Raw genomic sequence first — 21,443 nt, 5'->3', positions numbered from 1 at the left:
ACGGTACCCTTTGAATAAAGGAACTGAAAGGAAATTTGTGGCTAATTGCTGTCCTAACACCATCAACATTTGTCAACGGGATAGAAGCGAGACGATTCAAAAATTGGTACTAAGCCAACATAAAATGGTCCGGGCCCTGAAAGTCAACACAAATTGACAACAGGTACCAGTTTCGGAATGACTTCTATTAAACCTCAAAGTTCGTCGTTGCAATATTAATATTCTGAATTGAGACTTGCGGGGACAGTTATCAGCCTATGTGTTAGAATTTCAAAATAGTGATTGAAATTTAGATAATAAAATTAGTTCTACTCAAATGCATGTCTTTATTTTTGATATTTGCATGTAAACACACATTTAATGATACATCATATTACGGTCTGATTTCATTCGATTCGGGAAGATATGTTTATACGGTAATTGAACTTAAATAAAAGAAATTAAAAAAGGAACAGCCGGATGGCACTCAGTCCACGGTGAGTTGCCGGAAGGAGCCCTCCAGGCCGAAGAGGTCTGTCTGGGACTTGGGCTTGCCCGGCCGCTTCGACTCGTCCGCGACGAACTTCTCGTCCTCCCTGAAGTAGGCGGCGTGCGACTCGAGCCGCTTCTGGCACGCGGCTGCGGAGAAAGCAGGAAGCGTTATTAAGAGTGTGCCGCGCAGCTGGGTGGGCGGACAGGGACGGGAATTGGAGGGATGCTAGGAGAACAGTACCTGCAGGAGCAGGACAGAAATTTTTTTGAATTTGAACCCATTTTGACTATTTTTCGACCGTGACTGTCTCAAGGAATATGTAAAGTTTTTTTTTTTAAATTACTGCTACCAGTCACAAATTTTGTCACCTGTTGTATTACTTATGTGTTTGGCGACACGTTTCGATGTAATACTTCACCTTCAGGCTAGATGGCATTACAAAAACAACTTTACAATAAGGCCATATTGACGTTACATAGTCTTTTCGTAAACGCTGTGGTCATCCTGCTCAATTTGTAATGTATTCTGTCTACCTACATCTGTAATACTATAAGAAGACATCCAGAATATAAAAACTGGCATATTTTGATTATTTTCACTCCATTATGTCATATGCTATCATATTTTGGGGTAACTCCACAAACAGAGAAAAAATTTTTAGAGTACAGAAGCGTATAATAAGAGTAATGAGTAGCGTAAATCCAAGAACATCGTGTCGAAATCTATTGAAAGAATTGGGCATATTAACCACAGCTCCTCAGTATATTTATTCCTTAATGAAGTTTGTTGAAAATAATACATCTCTTTTTCCAACTAACTGCTTAGTACACAGTATCAATACTAGGAATAAGAATAATATACATAAAGATTTAAAATCACTTACTCTTGCCCGGTAAGTAGTCCAGTATTCAGCAACGCATATTTTCAATAAGTTACCAGCAAACATTAAGAGTTTAGTTTCAGACAAGGCACAATTTAAACATAATTTAAAAGAATTTTTGGTGGCCAATTCCTTCTATTCCATACATGAGTTTCTCAACAAGTGCAGTAGACTATTTTAACGAAAATTATTTTACTTTAATTTTTGACAATACTTGGTTGTGAATGATGGATGTATGGAAAGCAGATGTAAGTCTTAAATCTGTAAAAAGTGGAAGTTCAATTTTAAATCTGGTACATAATCTGACTGTTTTTAACTGAGGATCACTGAAATGAATAATTTACTTTAATTTTTGACAATACTTGGTTCTAATAGCCAAGAAACTAGCAAATGTCTGAATGATGGATTTAATGAAAGCAGATGTAAGTATTAAACCTGTAAATATTATAAGTTTAAATTTAATTCATGTACATAATTTTACTGTTTACTGACTGAGGATCATCAAAATTAATGAAACTCTGGTTTTTGTAATTACATTTTTTGTAATGTGTTTATCTGACATGTTCCACACCCAGGAGGATTCCCTCTTTTACGGGTCTATGGAATGAATAATTAATCTGATTTAATCTATGACAGGTAAATATCTGGCGCCCACATAGATCGACAAATCGATAGTCAAATCGAAACCAGCTGTATTTCGACCGCCATCTTGTCCACTGCAGTACAGAACTGTTTGTGATCGTGTTTCCAAGTTACTGCTATGTTACTGACAATTTGTGAACAGTGACCAAGAGAGTCACGGAAATGGAGGCACCCCAGCGCATCACAACGAGATTGCAACGCCAGAAGAAAAAAGTGAGTGACCGTTACAAAATATTTTCGTGCAAACACCAGTCCAACTTACAAAGTTACATCACCTCTTGCTAAGTTTTCTCTTCTTCCACAGGATGACCACAGCATTTACGAAAAGACTACGCAACGTCAATATGGTCTTATTATAAAATTGTTTTTGTAATGCCATTTAGCCTGAAGATGAGGTATTACTTCGAAACATGTCGCTAAATAAATAAGTAATACAGTAGTTGACTAAGTTTGTGACTGGTACCGGTAATTTAAAAAAATCCTTTACGGAAATTTTTTACTTGTTAGGGAAGGTGTCGGCGAAAATCTATATCGGGATTCTTAATTTTATTCATAATTTGGCAGTGCGGACGTGTCTATAATGAGTACATACATACATCTGTCACACATATTCGTCCTTAAATGTGTTGTAGTTTTTGTTCTTGCCTTTGCGGTCTTCAGTCACGAGACTGGTTTGATGCAGCTCTTGACACTAGTCTGTCCTGTGCAAGTCTCTTCATCTCTGTATAACTACTGCTACATACTTCCTTCCGGTTTTTGAATCTTGGTCTGCCTCTAAAATTTTTGCCCGCCACGACTTTCTACATTACCAAATTGACGATACCTTGAATGCTCATGTTCTCAACGAATTCCTTCTTTTAACAAAGCTGTGCGACAAAATTCTTTTCTCTCCAGTTCAGTTCTGTACTCCTTTATGGATTACCTGATGCACTCATCTGAACACAAGACTTCTTCTGTTGCGCCACTTTTCAAAAGCTTCTGTCCCCTTCTTGTCAGAACAACCGAGCGAAGAGGCGCAGTGGTTAGCACATTTGCCTCACATTCGGGAGGATGACATTCAGATCCGTGTCCGGCCATTCCAGTTTACGTTTTCCGAGGTTTCCGTAAAGCGCCCCAGGTAAATGCCGGCATGGATTCTTCTAAAGGGCGTGGCCTGTTTCCTTCCTCATCCTTGAAACTATCCAAGCCTGTACTCCATCTCTAATGAACTCGATGTCGGCGGGACGCTGAACCCTAATATTTGTTCCTCTCTAACTGATCTGAATCGACTATCGTCCACGTTTCACTACCGCACACGGTTAAATTCCAGTCAAATACCTTCAGAAAAGACTTACTGATACTTAAATGCATATTCGATGTCTTCAATACTATTTTTCTTGCTACTCTCAGTCTGCATTTTACATCTATTCTACTTAGGGCATCGTCAATTATGTTGTTGCCAAACTAGCAGAACTTCTATACTATATCTGGGCTCTCAAATAAAATTAGAGCCACAATGGATAAATGGCACGTTCATTTAAATAGTTTATGGTTATGATGCCTAGCATGAAGAAATAATAAGTAATACCTGCGATTTCATCGAATGTTCCAGCGTCTCCACCATACTCCTTTGGTAAAGAAGACTTCGGGAAGAAGTCCAGAAGCGTGTCTACAGTCGTATGTAAGTGTATCTGCAACCAACAATACAAAATATTGTTACCCACAGTTTACTATACGTTCAAATATAATATACTTATCAACCCTCTCCAGGTTTCATATTCATTCAAATGTAACATGATTATCAACCCTCTTCCACAACATACCATAACAGTCAATTATATATGACACTAAGGCGTGATAATGGTTATTCAGTGAATATTTGCTGTGCCACACATCTCATAAAAATATAAAATATTGTGACAAAGATTTTCGATAACTGAACCCTTCACAAGAAATGCAACAGAAAAGTATTTCTTTCTTGTAATTTTCGTCTACATATTTCGAACCTCTAATGTGTCCTCACAAAATGTTATGTTTTCGTATTAACGAGCACCCAACTGTCTAGACCTTTAGAGTCAAAAGTATACGAAAAGTAGACATTCCGACAATGCATACTTATTTACGCTACTGGCCATTAAAATTGCTACACCAAGAAGAATTGCAGATGATAAACGGGTATTCATTGGACAGTAATTTTATACTAGAACTGACATGTGATTACATTTTCACACAATTTGGGTGCATAGATCCTGAGAAATCAGTACCCAGAACAACCACCTCTGATACGCCTGGGCATTGAGTCAAACACAGCTTGGATGGCGTGTGCTCATGCAGCTTCCACACGATACGACAGTTCATCAAGAGTAGTGACTGGCGTATTGTAACAAGCCGGTTGCTCCCCCACCATTGACCAGAAGTTTTCAGTTGGTGAGAGATCTGGAGAATGTGCTGGCTAGGGCAGCAGTCGATCATTTTCTGTATCCAGAAAGGCCCGTACAGGACCTGCAACATACGGTCGTGCATTATCCTGCTGAAATGTAGGGTTTCGCAGGGATCGAATGAAGGGTAGAGCCACGGGTTGTAACACATCGGAAGTGTAACGTCCACTGTTCAAAGTGCCGTCAATGCGAACAAGAGGTAACCGCGATGTGTAACCATTGGCACCCCATACCATCACGCCGGGTGATACGCCAGTATGGCGATGACGAATACACGCTTCCAATTTGCGTTCACCGCGATGTCGCCAAACACGGATACGACCATCATAATGCTGTAAAGAGAACCTGCATTCATCCGAAAAAATGACGTTTTGTCATTCGTGCACCCAGGTTCGTCGTTGAGTACACCATCGCAAGCGCTCCTGTCTGTGATGCAGCGTCAAGGGTAACCACAGCCATGGTCTCCAAGCTGATAGTCCAAGCTGCTGCAAACGTCGACGAACTGTTCGTGCAGATGGTTGTTGTCTTGCAGACGTCCCCATCTGTTGACTCAGGGCTCGAGACGCGGCTGCACGATCCGTTACAGCCATGCGGATAAGATGCCTGTCATCTCGACTGCTAGTGATACGAGGCCGTTGGGATCCAGCACGGCGTTCCCTATTACCCTCCTGAACCCACCGATTCCATATTCTGCTAACAGTCATTGGATCTCGACCAACGCAGCAATGTCGCGATACGATAAACCGCAATCGCGATAGGCTACAATCCGACCTTTATCAAAGTCGGAAACGTGATAGTACGCATTTCTCCTCCTTTTACGAGACATCACAACAACGTTTCACCAGCAAGGCCGGTCAACTGCTGTTTATGTATGAGAAATCGATTGGATACTTTCCTTATGTTAGCTCGTTGTAGGTGTCGCCACCGTCTCCAACCTTGTGTGAATGCTCTGAAAAGCTGAATATTGGCATATCACAGCATCTTCTTCCTGTCGGTTAAATTTCACGTCTGTAGCACGTCATCTTCGTGGTGTAGCATTTTTAATTTCCAATAGTGTATATATTTTTCCTTGTTGTTAGCGGAGACTCATGCGAAAATTTTGTTGCACATTCACTTATTGCAATACTCCGTCTTTTTTGAACCCACTTGCTATTAAGCTTCAGAAAATGTAAACAAGAGATAAAAACACCCTACGTAAACTATCCGTCAATTTGGCAAAAAAATTCTGGTGGTAAGTTCCTATGGGTCCAAACTGCTACTTGGCTTACACACTACTTAATCTAACTTAAACTAACTTACACTAAGGACAACACGCATACCCATGTTCGAGGGAGAACTCGAACCTCTGACGGGGGGAACCGCGCGAACCGTGGCGAGACACCCGAGACCACGCGGCTACCCCACGCGGCTAAAAATCATGGCTTTAACTTGTAAATATCAAAACGTAAAATCATATTGTGTGTATCACACAGTGAGGCGACAAAAGTCATGGGATAGGGATATGCACGTATAGAGATGGCGATAGTACCGTGTACACAAGGTGTAAAATGGCAGTGCATCGGCGGAGCTGTGATCTGTACTCAGGTGATTAATGTGAACCTTTCAGGCATGACCTTCCACCAGGGACAACGCATGGGCCGTCGGCCTTCACTTAAGGATCAAGAGCAGCGGTGTTTGCTCAGAGTTGTCAGTGCTAACAGACAAGCAACACTGACTTAAATAACCGCAGAAATCAATGTGGGAAGTATGACGAATGTATCCGTCAGGACCATGTGCAAAATACGGCCTTAGTGGACTATGGCAACAGACGACCAACGCAAGTGCCTTTGCTAACAGCACGACACCGCCTACAGCACTTCTCATGGGTTCGTGACCATATCGTTTGGACCCTAGACGACTGCAAACCATGGCCCGGTCAGATGAGTCCCGATTCCAGTTGGTAAGAGCTGATGGTGGGGTTCGAATGTGGTGCAGACCCCACTTAGCTGTCGACCGAAATTTCCAATAAGACACTGCGCAAGCTGGGGTTCGCTGCTTTACTACGAGTGAATCTATGTGAAGATTCCATTTCGCGGCGAATCGACGAGGCTTAGAATCTCGCTGGAAGTCCCCTGCAGCAATATTGAGCCATGCTGCCTGTATAGCCACCCATAATTGCGGAAATGTTGCTGGTGCAGGATTTTGTGGACGAATTGAACTCTGGATTATGTCGCATAAATGTTCAATGGGTGGCCAAATCATTCGCTTGAACTGATCGGAATGTTATTGAGACCAGCTTGCGAACAATTGTGGACCACTGACATGGCGCAATGTCATCTGTAAAAATTCCACCGTTGTTGGAGAACATGAAGTCCATGAATGACTGCAAATGGTCTCCACGTAGCCGAATGCAACCATTCGCAGTCAATGATCAGTCCAGCTAGACCAGAGGATTCAATCCATTCCATGTAAATACAGCTCACATCATTACGGAGCCACGATCAGCTTGCACAGTGCTTTGTTGACACGTTGGGTCTATGGCTTTGTGGGCTCTGTGTCACATACGAACTCTGCCATCAGCTCCTGCTAACTGAAATCCGGACTCGTCTGACCAGGCCAGAGTTTTCCAGTCGGCTAGGGTCAACCGATATGATCTCGAGCCCAGGAGACGTGCTGCAGATGATGTGCCGTTAGCAAAGGCACTCGCTCAAATCAAATGGCTCCAAGCACTATGTGACTTAACATCTGAGGTCATCAGTCCCCTAGACATAGAACTACTTAAACCTACGATTGCTACGGTCGCAGGTTCGAATCCTGCCTCGGGCATGGATGTGTGTGATGTCCTTAGGTTAGTTTGGTTTAAGTAGTTCTAAGTTCTAGGGGACTGATGACCACAGATGTTAAGTCCCATAGTGCTCAGAGCCATTTGAACCATTTGAACTTAAACCTAACTAGCGTAATGACATCACACACATCCATGGCCGAGGCAGGATTCGAACCTGCGACTGTAGCAGCAGCGTGGTTCCGGACTGAAGCAAAAGCACTCGCGTTGGTCGTATGCTGCCATAGCCCATTAACGCCAAATTTTGCGCCCTGTCCTGAAGGATACGTTCGTCGTACATCCCGCACTGATTTCTGAGGTTATTTCATGCAGTACTGCTTGTCTGTTGGCACTGATAACTCTACGCTAACATCTCTGCTCTCGGTCGTTAAGTTAAGCTGACGGCAACTGCATTGTCCGTGGTGAGAGGTAATGCCTGAAATGTGGTATTCTTGGCACACTCTTGACATGGTGGATCTCGGAATATTGCATTCCCTATTGATTTGCAAAATGGGATGTCCCATGAGTCTAGCTCCAACAACCGTTCCTGGTTCAAAGTCTGTTAGTCCCTGTTGTGCGGCCATAACCACGTTGGAAACTTTTCCATATTAACCATGTGAGTACAAATGACATATCCGCCAATACACCGCTATTTTTTACCTTGTGTGCGCAACACTATCTCCATTTGTATATGTACATATCGCTATGCCATGACCTTCGTCACCTCAGTGTAACTTTACAAAATAAATACAACTAGACGACTACATCAACAATTTAATATCCTTATTTCCAGTTCATTCAAGAGTTGCGTCAATCCATTCAAAGAAATCTGTATTTTCGGGGGGAAGCTTGTCTGCTAGAGCTTCAATTGGAGTAACTTCGTGGATTTTGAACCGAATCTATTAACCGTGAATTTTTGTTTTGTAAATAAAAACAGCCTTTTATTGCTGCACTATATTTTATCTCTCCCAGACACGATTCGCATTTTTAGGTTTAAGGCATCTTCAGTGGAATCTAGAATGATACAGTTTTATTTTGATACGTGTTATTTGTAGATTATAAAACAGTTCTCTCAAATGTTTTTTATTTCAGTCTTTGATCACAATATCAATTCTTTTGACGATGACCGGTTTCAGTCAGTAATGACCATCCTCAGATCTACAATATAAAAATATATACACCTAGTGAGCAGTGTGTCTTCCAACACAATACAGCATTACGTATCACAGTATACTATCACACAACCAGGCAAATGTACAGATAAAATACGGTAAAACGTACCTTTTTCTACACTGTGTCCGAAAGTGATAAGGCCGTAAAGTGTCAGACCTATTATCTTTATATATGTCGTTTTAATAATTGTATATGGGTATTGTATTCGTCTTTTACTGTATCACAATTGGTTTCTATAATAGGTATCAATATTTAAAAGTCTCCTACATGTATTTTACCTAATTTTTTTATGTTCAAAAATGTTGAAATGTGTGTGAAATCCTATGGGACTTAACTGCTAAGGTCACCAGTCCCTAAGATTACACACTACTTAACCTAAACTATCCTAAGGACAAACACACACACTCATGCCCGAGGGAGGACTTGAACCTCCGCCGTGACCAGCCTCACAGTCCACGATTGCAGCGCCTGAGACCGCTTTTTTTGTTTTTGTTTTTTCTTTTTGTTGGATTTTTTTTTATTTCGGGTCTCTTTCCTCCCCTTCAACCCGTCCTTTACGCTCGCCAAGTGTTGCCTTCTCGGCCTGGCTTCTCCGCCTTTAAAGAATGAATGTAACTTGATGATGCGGAAACACGCTTCTTCTGAACGACAAACGAAGTATGCCCCTTCTGTTGCCTTTGTTTGCAACATGGCTTGAATAAAAATAAATGTAAATTCCATTGAGAAGGCAGTCACATAATTGTTATGGAAATGTAACTGCATCTGTAAATTTCGTTCTCCGTGCGTGGAAAAACGGAAAGAAGCAACTCATTATTGCTGATCAGTAAAATTTCCTTTTTCAGAAGGTAATAAAGTAAAATAGGCTTCTGCTTGATTTTACACATAATTAACGTAAATGTGTCTTCTTGTGAAAAGAAAAGGAAAGAAAGACAGAAACTAAATAAAGGGTGTTGTGTCTTTACAAGACAGCCTAGACACAATGAGAGGAAGCCGAAAGGCACGCGCTAAGCTAAAGCAGGAAGGCGTGAGGTCTGAAACAGGATACGTAATGAATGCTATAAAGAAAAGTACGTAGCTTCTGGAATACTTAACTTTAATCCATCCTTTTGGTACATCTGGAGATTGTGGCGATACAAGTGAGACTCTTTAGATACATGCAATGTTACTAATGGCGCCTTGCTAGGTCGTAGCCATTGACTTAGCTGAAGGCTATTCTAACTATCTGCTCTGCAAATGAGCGAGGCTTCGTCAGTGTGCATCGCTAGCTACGTCGTCCGTACAACTGGGGCGAGTGCTATTCCGTATCTCGAGACCTGCCTTGTGGTGGCGCTCGGTCTGCTATCACACAGTGGCGACACGCGGGTCCGACATGTACTAATGGACCGCGGCCGATTTAAAGCTACCACCTAGCAAGTGTGGTGTCTGGCGGTGACACCACAAAGGGTTTATACCAGTTTCATCACTGTGCTTCACCGAAAACAGAGTAATAGATACACATAAGCTTAACTGGTCTATACTGATGGCTAATCCCTCGCGGCGTGTTTTATCAGATTATGTTTATTACGTAAATGATGTCTTCATCCAAGCCCACAGTAGCGACATCTATGCAGGATCTAGGCAAACATATTTCTGGTGGCTACTGTACTTCAGTAGCCAGTTGTGAAAACGACTGTGTGGACGATGTGGCCTATTCTACACCTTATTTTAGATCTATGTGACGATGCTGTGCTGAATATACTTATATGTTTTGACGATGCCATTTCGGTCTTATCACCTTAGGACATGGTGTAGGAAAAGGTACGTTTTACCGTATTTTATCTGTACATTTCGCTGGTTGTATAATAGTATACTGTGATACGTAATGCTGTATTGTGTTGAGAGACACACTGCTCACTAGGTGTATATATTTTTATATTGTAGATCTGAGGATGGTCATTACTGACTGAAACCGGTAATCGTCAAAAGAATTGATATTGTGATCAAATACTGGAATAAAAAACATTTGACAGTTTGACAGTATTGGATCACTGTTCATATACGCGACTATGTCGCAGCTGGTGAAACAGTCCACTCTCGTTTCCTTTGTAGGTAAGTGATTAGTTACAGTTCTTCGACTTTTTGGTTGGCATCTGCGTTTCCTGTCATCTGGTTATATGCTGGAGGTTGCACCACAACTTCATTTACGAAACATAACGAAGTTTATATGTTTCAGGTTCGGAACATAAAAGGTGCTTATGTTCCGTAAATTAAGTTGTAGTGCGACCTCCAGCGTGTGACCAACTGAGAGAAAACGCAGATGCCAATCAGGAAGTCGAAGAACTGTAAGGACTTACTTATTCACACATAAAACGAGACGTCAACTGGTTTATAACCTACAAATAAGACAAATCAAAACAAAACTGCATCTTTCTAAATCCCACTGATAATGAGTTAAAGCAAAAAAGGCGAAAAGTGTCTGGTAGAAATAAAATACATTGCTCTTAGTGTATAGAAAGTCCTAAGTTCCTAACGGAAGAATGGTTATAGTGATATGTGTACTATTTGAGCAGCAATCAGGAGAAGGATCAGATTGTTGTGGCCGAAAAAACTCATAGATCACTTGCCACTGGCTTCTCCGCTGATTTGAAATGACACAAAAACAACAAAGTTTGCTTTAAAAGCTGACTGTGTCGTGTCGTCGACGACTCATTATAGATGGGGTACACAAAATGATACGTGGAAAACGAGACGAAGTTAAAAGAATGATGTAATAAGGTAAAAGATAACGACAGAATGCATTTTATTTAGTCCTACGGTGAGAAAATTAATCTACAGGCTTCTGGGATTAGAATAATAATAGAGATGTTACGCAGGTGTACAAATAAGGAGAAATGAATGCTTTGGCTAGACAAGATGGGTTTTATTCCTGTTCCGAACAGCGTAAAATGAAGAAATGTGGGCGTATTCATCCTACACGTCATAAACATACTGGACTAATTTAAAACTGTTCTGTCGCAAAAGTACTTAATTTTTTTGTACGTCAAACCAATGCATTCAAACGCAAATCACATTTGTATGAGATGTAATTCGTACACGTTGGTAGAAGTACGATTGTAACTTAAAAGAAAATAAATATGAAAACCGAGTGGAAGAACTACCCATAATCACATTAACTGGTCAAATAACTCCCCTTCTTTGTGAGTTGTGTTTCTGCTCTTTGCGTCAGTGTGCTGTGAGTCCCAAATGTAAATTTACGAATTGATAGACGAAGACGAAGTATATAAAAACGAAGGTCAACGAGCGTTTGACATCACGGAGGTAAGCAGCAGCCCAAGGACAGGTAGGCTACGAAGCGGTCACAGGCAGCAGAGAAGTGAAGGCTACTGAAGGCAGTATCGCTGTGCATATACAGTCAAAATCTGTTTTAATCACGGTAAGATTAACAGCTAATGAATTTCAGAGCGGGAGACGGAATTACACATAAAATGTTTACGATTTTGCAGTAGTCTCTCATAATATCGTAATAGTTTGAGTTATATAAGGGATTCGACAGGATCAGAGGCATGCGTACAGAGAGTGTTGGAGGTATGTCCTTGAGAAAGTCACCATACGGCGTCACTGACCTCCACAGCACCCCCAAAAATTTCTGTTTTCTACATTCCACAGAGTCTCGAATCCTGTGGGCTACCGACGAATACAGAGAGAATATCCGAAGCATTATGGATTCTCTTGGTGCAAACCAGATTTGGAATTAAGCAACAACTCACTTACTTTTCGGTTACATTCTTGAAATGCGTATAAAAGTGGCTCTTTTTTTTTTCCTCAGCCATAAAGCACACAAAGCTGTATTCCACTTAAAAATGGCTAAAGGCCGAAACAGCATTCACGAAGTTCATAAATAATTTCTTAAATGAGAGTGGGCTCTCATTAGTAGCCGTAACGCTGATGATAAGAGATTGAAATGAGTAGTTGTAGAATTCACTGATCGCTCATTTTAAATGTTATGTAATGACTACGCTTTGCATCCAGCAACAGTTGCTTTGGAGAGCCTGCCGCATCTCCTTCAGTTTCCGTATTGAATATGTTTCGAACTTACTACCATTTCCAACATTCCCTGCGGACATAAATTCGAAATGTAGATCACGCAGTTCTGTGTTCTGCCGATGAGCACTTTTGAGAAGCGTCGTAAGTCCTAAAGATGTTCAGAACGGAAAATAAAGGTACATAGTGCGGTTGAAGGCGTTAAAAGGAAAGGTATTTATTGCAGTTGAAGGCGTTCAAGGACTCCTAATCCTTTCACCTAGCATGAGGACATATTGCAACTTCTTCTTCTTCTTTTGCTTGTGCCTTAGTCCTGCAGTTTTCGCAGGGTCGGCGTTGTTACAATCGGATTTGGCATCGTTAATCTGAAAGGGTGACAGGATGCCCTTCCTGCCGCCACCCTGCGTACCCCCGGGATGGAATGAGTTGACATCAGCTGCCTGCGTCTAGTGTAAATCATGAAATAGTGCAAACGTGTATCAAATGTCTGCGATTCGCGTAATTGAGGCGGGACGTGGGAACCAGCCTGGTATTCACCTAGTGGGATGTGGAAAACCGCCTAAAAACCAAATCCAGTCTGACCGACACGCCGGCCCTCGTCGTTAATCCGCTGGGCGGATTCTATCGGAGAAGGCGCGCCTACCCGAGTTCAGGAAGCAGCGCATTAGCGCTCTCAGCTAACCTGGCGGGTCGAGGACCTATTGCAACTACAACAGATTTAATCAGACAGTCACTTCATCAGATCCTACTTTCACACATTAAACAAGCAAGGATTGCACAGAAATCAAAAGATTGTTGAAAATTGCCGGCCGGAGTAGCCGTGCGGTTCTAGGCGCTACAGTATTGAACCGAGCGACCCTTACGGTAGCAGGTTCGAATCCTGCCTCGGGCATGGATGTGTGTGATGTTCTTAGGTTAGTTAGGTTTAATTAGTTCTAAGTTCTAGGTGACTGATGACCTCAGGAGTTAAGTCGCATAGTACTCAGGGCCATTTGAACCACTGTTGAAAATTGGTTACTTTCTGACTTTAACGATGCTTAAATTTATCACCATCAAGTGCCGCACAGAGCACAGTGGACGGCAAGAAGTTAGCTAGTTGTGTGCCTTGTGTACCATTTTCAGCTACGTCCGTAACTGATTTATTGAGACCTGGTTCTCTACTCTCTTGAAGTGGTACACACTACAGAGTTACTTTCCTGTGTCGGCATTTGGAAATACGCATGAGGTACCCAGAAAAGAACATCCTGGGAGCAGTTACTGTTTGGGAGACAATGAGCGATGGCAGTGGAGGAATTTTTTTCTCTGGAATCTGTGCCGCGAACAGCGGTTTCGCTCGTCGTACGTCTTCTCACATCTCATTACTATGCAACACTCCCCTGGATTGCAGTGGAAGATGCAACTAGTAGGACGAAAGGCATCTATGTGTATTTAGTAAAGGCATCAGATTATGTCTTGAAGTTAGTAGTGGTCGTTTGTGAGGGCTCTGCTGACCAGGCATCGACATGCAGGACTTAACTCTAGAATCACAGTGTGGGAAGCGATAATGTGCAACGGCTGTAAACCTCTGCCGTTTACTGTGTGGCCGAAAATAACAGTGCGGGATAAACATAGAATGTTATCTATCCTATTTCTATGTTACTCCTGAATAATAATGGAGATTTTCTTCAAGTGGGTCAGTGTCCTCGAACACACAACTGACACTTTCCCCCTAGTGTTCGTTAACTCGCACGGGCAGTACTTTTGCTCGACCTGTTCTCTACTGAACATCGTTTGTGTATAATATGACGATGAATAACATGGTGTTTTCTGCATTGTTGGAAGCATCTCTTGACGATTAGCGTCTGTAGATAGGAGTAGCATGGGGCGACATCCTCTAAGATGGCAGTCAACGCCTCTTCTATAGTATGCACAACTGAAACACTCTAGTGCAATTATAGAAGGCTATACAATCCGCTTATGTTGAACTGTGTCGATACGCATCTGACGCAGTAATTCTGTTCATAGTCAGTGCTCAGCTAGTATACAGCGTACATAAAATGTGGTTAAAGTGCGGTCTTTTCAGAGTTAATTTTCCACCAGCGTAGTTACGGTTTACTAGTGTCTACAAAATATTGTAATGTTATCAGGTGTCTTCTCTTTCATCTCCCAACTTTTTAATTCTCGCTTAGTGACAAAAAACCGAAATTCAGACGATCGCTTAATATACAGAGTGTTTAAAATTCTTTGCATTAGTTGTCTAGAATGATGCGGAACAACTTCTGTTCGAGACAAAATGTTCGCTGACTTTTTCCAATGACGTTATGCCTCCTTTATTATACAGCGGCCCTGGACGACGAGATTGCACCGAAATAACGGGGTCTATTAACCACATGTGCTGCAAACTACCTACCCCAGTGAATTAATGGAGTGCTTTTCAATCAGAAAACCTTAAGAACGAATATATCTAAGAAGGAGACAACACAGCCTTCGGATTTTCATAATATTTTATATTTACGGTACGTGAAGTTAACTGAAATATAAATCAGCCAAAGCAGTTCGAAGTAACTCTAAAAATTCGCCAGAAAATCGTGTCTGAAGTTTTCCGAACGTCTTTGAGGCCTTACACTAAGGTCGATTTCTATACAGGCCACACGGCTGTGTGGCACAATGCTCGCCCGCCATGTGTGGCGGACCAGGTTCGATTCCTGGCCGGACCAAGGTACCTTTTCCACGAGTATTTACTCGAATCGTGAAATACTTAAAGATAAAAAAAAAATCAGTCCGTAATGTTTTAATTGAAACAATCTTTATTAAAAATCTTTTTATGGAAACTGGCGTTTTGTGGGTGTACATTTTCATGAAAAATGAAAATTAGATATGTATTAATAAGAACACATTTGACGAATTTTACATTCATGTAATGTGAACCTAATAGAAAAAAAAAGAAAAAAGATAATGACAGAATGGAAACTCGATCCAGTGGTTGCAAGTCCGAGCGCTATTGATATTTTACGCATCTCGATGTATTTTACGGCTGACAGAAATGCAGCCACGTGGTAGATAAGCATTCTACCAGACACACACAGGCCATAGAAACAGTCGACCTTACTTTAAGTTTTTAAAGACGCTTAGAAAACTTCAGTCGAGTTTACGAGAATTTTTGAGTGTTCCGTCAAATTGTTGGCGAGTGTCATTATTGGAGTTCTGAGCTTCTCATAAGGTAAATACACAAAAAAATTTACAATAATCCGATTGATTTGCGTCTCTTTATAAGTGGAAAAGATGTTTTAGAAGCCAATCAGGAAATTTAATATTCCTGGGCCTACCATCTTTCAAACGGAGCAGGTGACTGGATTATAGGCAGCACAGAAGGCATACCAACACAGCTGAGTGCCTTTGCTCTGACGCCTCTCAGGGTCATAACCAATACAGGAGGATGCCTAGCGTTACGGGGAAGAGTCAGTGAACATTCCGTCTCTAACTAAAGTTATTCCCCATGATGTGATCTATCACCTCTCGCCGTTTGATGCAAAGACTTGAAACACTCTGTATATATGGTCTGTGGAACGTGGCAAATTTGATGTCTGTTCTGTCTGGTTGATGCTGGTAACTGTAGGTAGCTACTATCCTGAAACGAAGTGCTAGCAGAAGTATATATAGCCTTACGTAACTTACCTTGTTTCAGTCTCTTAAATCACGACTAATTGTTCAAAAATAGCTTGTAATTAATGTCACTACCATTATAGTAGTTGCCAACATTATGTCTTCATGGACTCTTAAAATGGAAGAAAAGTGTATGACAACATCTTTTTATAATACACTTTTGTTAACGTACATGCGTAACTTTCGATGTACACCACCAATTTTGATTTATCTTTTAACAATTCGGATCGCTATCCCTGTAAACATTATCTCTCTCACTGTTTTCCCTCTCTCTTTTTCTCACTTTCAAAGACACACAAACACATAAAACGCTTCTGCTTGGATGTGAGTTTTGTGTAAAGATAGAAGAATCACTTGTATACAGTACAGAAAGCAGACGAGTGTAGCGGACCATGTCAGGGGGAGAAACTCATTCTGCCGCCTGACAGACGTGCGGTACCCACCCTCTTCTTGAGCTTGTCCTTCATGACGGCCTGGAAGAGGTTCATCACAGTCTCGTAAGAGGGTGGCGCGTGTACATAATGGATGCCCTTCAGCCGCAGTGGGTAGCCTTCCTGAAAGACAAAACAAATAACTCAGTAAATGAGAAAGAACAGATTATATCGATTCTCAGCAGTGAACTATTAGCACAACATTGTTGCTCAGCATTAGCTTCGTGGAAGTAATTTGCAGTTGTAGGACTATGTTTTGTACGTTTAACTACGGACTACCATTATGATTAATTGTAAAGTTACTGCCATTTTGTAGACGAGAGCAGCATGTAAGATCAAAAGAATACATGCTATCAAACAGTAAAGAAATTTTACAGGATGTCCTCAGTCCTTTTAGGAACAGCCACTAGATGCAGATGAACTAACTATAGCCTTGTATCTAGCCTCTTCTTACCCTAAGGTAAAAAACTCAACACACCCCGTATGTTTCCTGACGGAGACGTCGCGCTGTTTACCACACAACCGATTTCGAAGACAGTTTTACCAAGGTCAAAAAGATGCTTACAATTAAATGGTGCTGATACACTCGTCCTCTTCGTAAATTATATTGCGCTGGGCAGATGAACTGCAGCACGTTCGATGCATCGACGACCATCCAGGGTTATTAACCTCGCTTGTGGAAGAGCAGACACTCTACTATTAAGAAGTCCTTAGCAACCTTGTGCCCAGCATGGAGGCACGTTAAGAGCATGCACTGCCGCTCGTGGCGATCACACACCCTATCAAGAACCATCACCCGCGATTTTAACGTCCAGAGGGCCATAATAATCAGCGGTAAATTCAGGGTAATTATCGTCTATGAATAAGAGTGCCATTTCTGTTCGTCTCACTGCACATTTCTTTCAGTTACCTGTGACTCAGAAATGTAGATGAGCATGGGTGGTCTTACCGTCTTAGAAGAATCACAAAATTACTGTAAGCTGTTACGTCAAACTTCAGACTTGCAGCTGTAGGAAGTCAACTTCTTCAACAAATACCTCGAGCCTATATCTCGGGGCCATCTTCCGACTGAAACTACAGATTAAAGATACACGAGGAGACATGTCCCTTAAATAGCTCCACAGGGCACTCTCCCATGTTACTGCACTTGATCACAAAAAATCTGGCGCAACGATCTGCGAATTACGTTACTTTTTGTGTGTATGAGAACGACGTCTTTCGGGATGGCGCTGTTGCATAAAACACTCTCGGACTTGTCGCGTCAATTCAGGGTGAAACCTCGAGCTTTCGACGATTACCTCTATCGTCTTCGTCAAGAGCAAATCACTGTTAGAACTAATGCTGTGGTTGCCTCATACAGCGCAAAAACGGATTCTGATTGGTCGTTAATTACGTCATGCTGTCGCAGGTGGTGTCAACATCTGCGCTGGTGGCGCCATCGCTCCCGCCATAGCGTAAACACTGCGATGAATATGTCTGGCTCTTCTCTGCAAGTATGTGTCATATGAGTTCTTAAAGTATCATGTAAGAATCACCTCTGGTTTTTTTATGAATTGAATTTAGGGGCTGTTGGTGTACTAAATTTATGAGGTTATGGAACGAAAAATTTGTTTTCATATATACTGTAATGAATTTTCATTAACTCATTTTGTTGATTGATGGTTGCCCTTAGTGTTACCTAAGTTGAGTGTAAAACCGGGAGAATTTCTTTTATCGTGAAATATCTTGTTTCGAAGGCCTTGCGGACGTTTCAGTTAAGTGTCGGAGCCATTGACCACACTTTCGAACCATAGGAGGTGGCTGAAAATAAGATGTTGCCCAAGACTGACAAATTTGTGTCGTTTGATATGACGTTAGTCTTACAGAGCGGGTACAGATATTAAATAGACCACAACCCTTGTTGACCGCACTGGTTATTTGCGATATGCAAGACTGTAGTCTATAGTAAGTCTGTTCCACCAATTCTGAGATTGCGGATTTGGTGGTGAACGAAATTGTTGGGCGTTTTTTAGGACTGAATTTCACCTCGCTTACAGTGCGCAATTGGGTTCATTTATGGAGATGTCTCTGGACGTGTTTAACAATACAGGGATTTCAAAGCGAAATAGTAAATGTTTTAGGACGTGCTGCTTCGACTATGTCGAATGAAAGGTTTCGTATAACTATGTCTGATTTCTAGTATTTACAGAGATATAGCTCAAACAAATACACACAGAGGGCTTAAGTATAAGGCTAACCACGAAAGTTCATAGTTTATTTTCATAAAATCCATCTCTGATTTTATTGCACTTTCGAATGCTCTTAGCCGGCCGCTGTGGCCGAGCTGTTTTAAGCGCTTCAGTCGGGAACTCGCTGCTGCTACGATCGCAGGTTCGAATCCTGCCTCGGGTATGGCTGTGTGTGATATCCTTATGTTAGTTAGGTTTAAGTAGTTCTAAGTCCAGGGGACTGATGACCTCAGATGTTAAGTCCCATAGTGCTTAGAGTCATTTGAACCATTTTTTCGAATGCTCTTGAAAAAACAGTGTGTAGTAGAGATGAGTCGTTCGTGATCTAACGGGCTCAAAGGAACGGTTCACCAAGATGAACGGAACGAGCGAGGAACGAATTCTAAGGAACGGTCTTTCATAGTCCACTTCGGTCGTGGCTTTCTACTTATAGTTTCCTGGAACGGGAAACGGTCGGTCTCGTTCCCGAACGGCACGTCGGCCGGTCTCGTTCCAGCCTCGGTCCCGTTCCCATCTGTCTCGGTCTCGCTCGGTCGGACTCGTCCTCCTTCGCGTGGCCACTCGTTGCAGCTCCACTGCCGACTGCTCATACTTCGGTATCGAGTTGTTCGTTTCGTTCGCTTCGCACGCCCATTCTAGATCTGTTTCAACCCTTTTTTGAACTCTGAACTTCTGGTTCTTTTCGTATGCTATTCAGCGTTCACGACTGGTAATTAAAATGTATTTTATAATTACATAAAATTACGTAGTATGTAATACATACATCTTTTCAGGTAACAAAACGGCGTATCAGCTTACTTCACCATTTCGATAAACAGCAGAAGAAATACTTGTAAAAAGGATAGATTTTTTGTTATTATACATGCAAAGGATGTTGCCAAGGCACACACGAGTGGCCATTTTCCGTCTTTTTTTTATCCAAGGTAAAAGAGCATGTAAGGAGGATATGATAACTACTCCAATATTATTTCAGTGGTACAGGACGGTGCACGAAAAATCGCCCCCGAGTACTAGACTGCTCATTGTCGCTTCCCAATCGTCATCTATTGTTTCGAAGGTGTTTTCATTAGCTTATTTGTTATTTCTTAACTGCCTAATTATTACATGTTTATCTATTCTGCTCGTAGCGGAAAACAAATAGTGCGTAATTGGCGAGCATACTGTACTCGGGGCCGGGTTTTCGTGCGCCAGCTTATATAATTTCACTGCGATCAGACACATAACGCTGCAGTTGGCTAATCGAGATGTTTGGCAAAATCATGAAAATTACAAGTGTGTGAGAATTCTGTTATGAATAATGGCTCTGTACTCCAGGGGGGAGGCAAGTGCCCCCTCTTGGCGCCTTCCATCTTCAGTCACCTATGCTACTAATTTTCAGTTTTTCATAAGAGCCATATTCCAAGCACAATGAACGGTGAACGAGTAAAAATGAACGTTTCCCAAAAAAGAGCGATCACCAGTGAACTATTTCCCAAGGATGAACGACCCTGCCCATCTCTAGTGTGTAGCACTTCTGTGATCACCTTGATACTCTTTAAGGGGGGCGGCGCTGGTAGTAATCCGAACGATCACTTCGACTGTTGTGTATGCTTCATGTTTGTACATTTCCCCTTGTAGCCATCCCAGGTAGCAGGTCCCTGTACGCCATGGCAACACAACATGTCCAGTCAGTCCTGAAAATGAGCTTCTAGCGTTATTAGAAGATGTTCCTTTGGCTACGAGTGTGGGTATGACGTTTGTATTTGACGGAGTCCTGCACATTCTATTCGTCAAGTGACACATCATCTGCAGCTGATATTCCCTGGAAAGTGAATTGGCACAAATGCTCACGATCCCTTGTAACCAAGGTATTCCGACTTTACGTTTTTGGCTTTTTGCCTACAGGCATGATTGAAAGATGAAGTCTACAAAGAACAAAGTAAACATAAGAGATTGGTTGATCGCCCGGATTATCAACAGTTCTGTCTCATAAAAGAAGCGAAGTGCCCATGTGGCAACAGATACAGAAGGACCAGGGACGTTGTTCGGCAGCAAAGAACTTTGCAAGAGTTAAATCTGCTGTTAAACACTTAATCTATACTGGGATGTGGATGCATCAATAGGAGCCGCAATGTAGCTTCAGGCTGTTGGCTCACTCTGCAGATGGCAGAAAGATGTACGGCCTAAATTTGAGCTACATAAATAGAGTTTCTGTATCGGAACCTCCCCTTAGAAAAATTTATAAATGACAGTGCTGGTAAACCTCTTACGTTATTTGATTTTCAAACAACTGAGCAGGACTGAATGTACTCAGACATTTCACTCTTTACTTACTCTGATCAACACTAACTGACACATAATATTTTTAGCGCAATGCAATCTGACTTTCAATAATCCCTACAAAAGAATGGCTCTGACTAACAATAACCTATACCTTTCATGAATCACTTACCTCACAAAAATCTTCCTTACTCGAACTACTGCAATACAGCGAGCGCCAATACTGCCAGCTAAATGAAAGGATTCTAACTACTGAAGGCACTAACTATTGATAGGCATAGTTAGGATATGAAAGATTTTGATAGAGAATAAACAATGTATTTACCTTAATAGTGTTCAAAAGTCATAATATATATATCAGTCCATGATATCCAATATTACAAATTTACTCTTTCTGATAGACACATGTCCAGATCGTCCGCCCTCAAAATTCTGCCATCTCTCTCCCCACATCCACCACTGCTGGCGGCTCACCTCCA

The 21,443-nt window shown here is 41.7% G+C and overlaps 1 protein-coding gene across 2 annotated transcripts in view; it reads right to left on the bottom strand.

Moving 5' to 3' along the window:
* Positions 1-306: 306 nt before the first annotated feature.
* The window catches only part of LOC124711778 (alpha-tocopherol transfer protein-like), a 160,648-nt gene continuing 139,511 nt past the window's right edge, over positions 307-21,443 (bottom strand). For both annotated transcript variants that reach the window (XM_047241994.1, XM_047241995.1), the window contains exons 5-7: positions 16,490-16,600; positions 3,562-3,664; positions 307-618 (exon numbers count right to left, since the gene is read on the bottom strand). In XM_047241994.1, the coding sequence (XP_047097950.1) occupies positions 467-618; positions 3,562-3,664; positions 16,490-16,600 (366 nt within the window). In that variant the 3' untranslated portion in view covers positions 307-466. The remainder of the gene's footprint in view (positions 619-3,561; positions 3,665-16,489; positions 16,601-21,443) is intronic.

The sequence above is a fragment of the Schistocerca piceifrons genome, chromosome 8 (genome assembly GCF_021461385.2).
Source record: "Schistocerca piceifrons isolate TAMUIC-IGC-003096 chromosome 8, iqSchPice1.1, whole genome shotgun sequence".
NCBI lineage: Eukaryota > Metazoa > Arthropoda > Insecta > Orthoptera > Acrididae > Schistocerca > Schistocerca piceifrons.
This window is presented reverse-complemented; position numbering and strand designations above follow the sequence as displayed.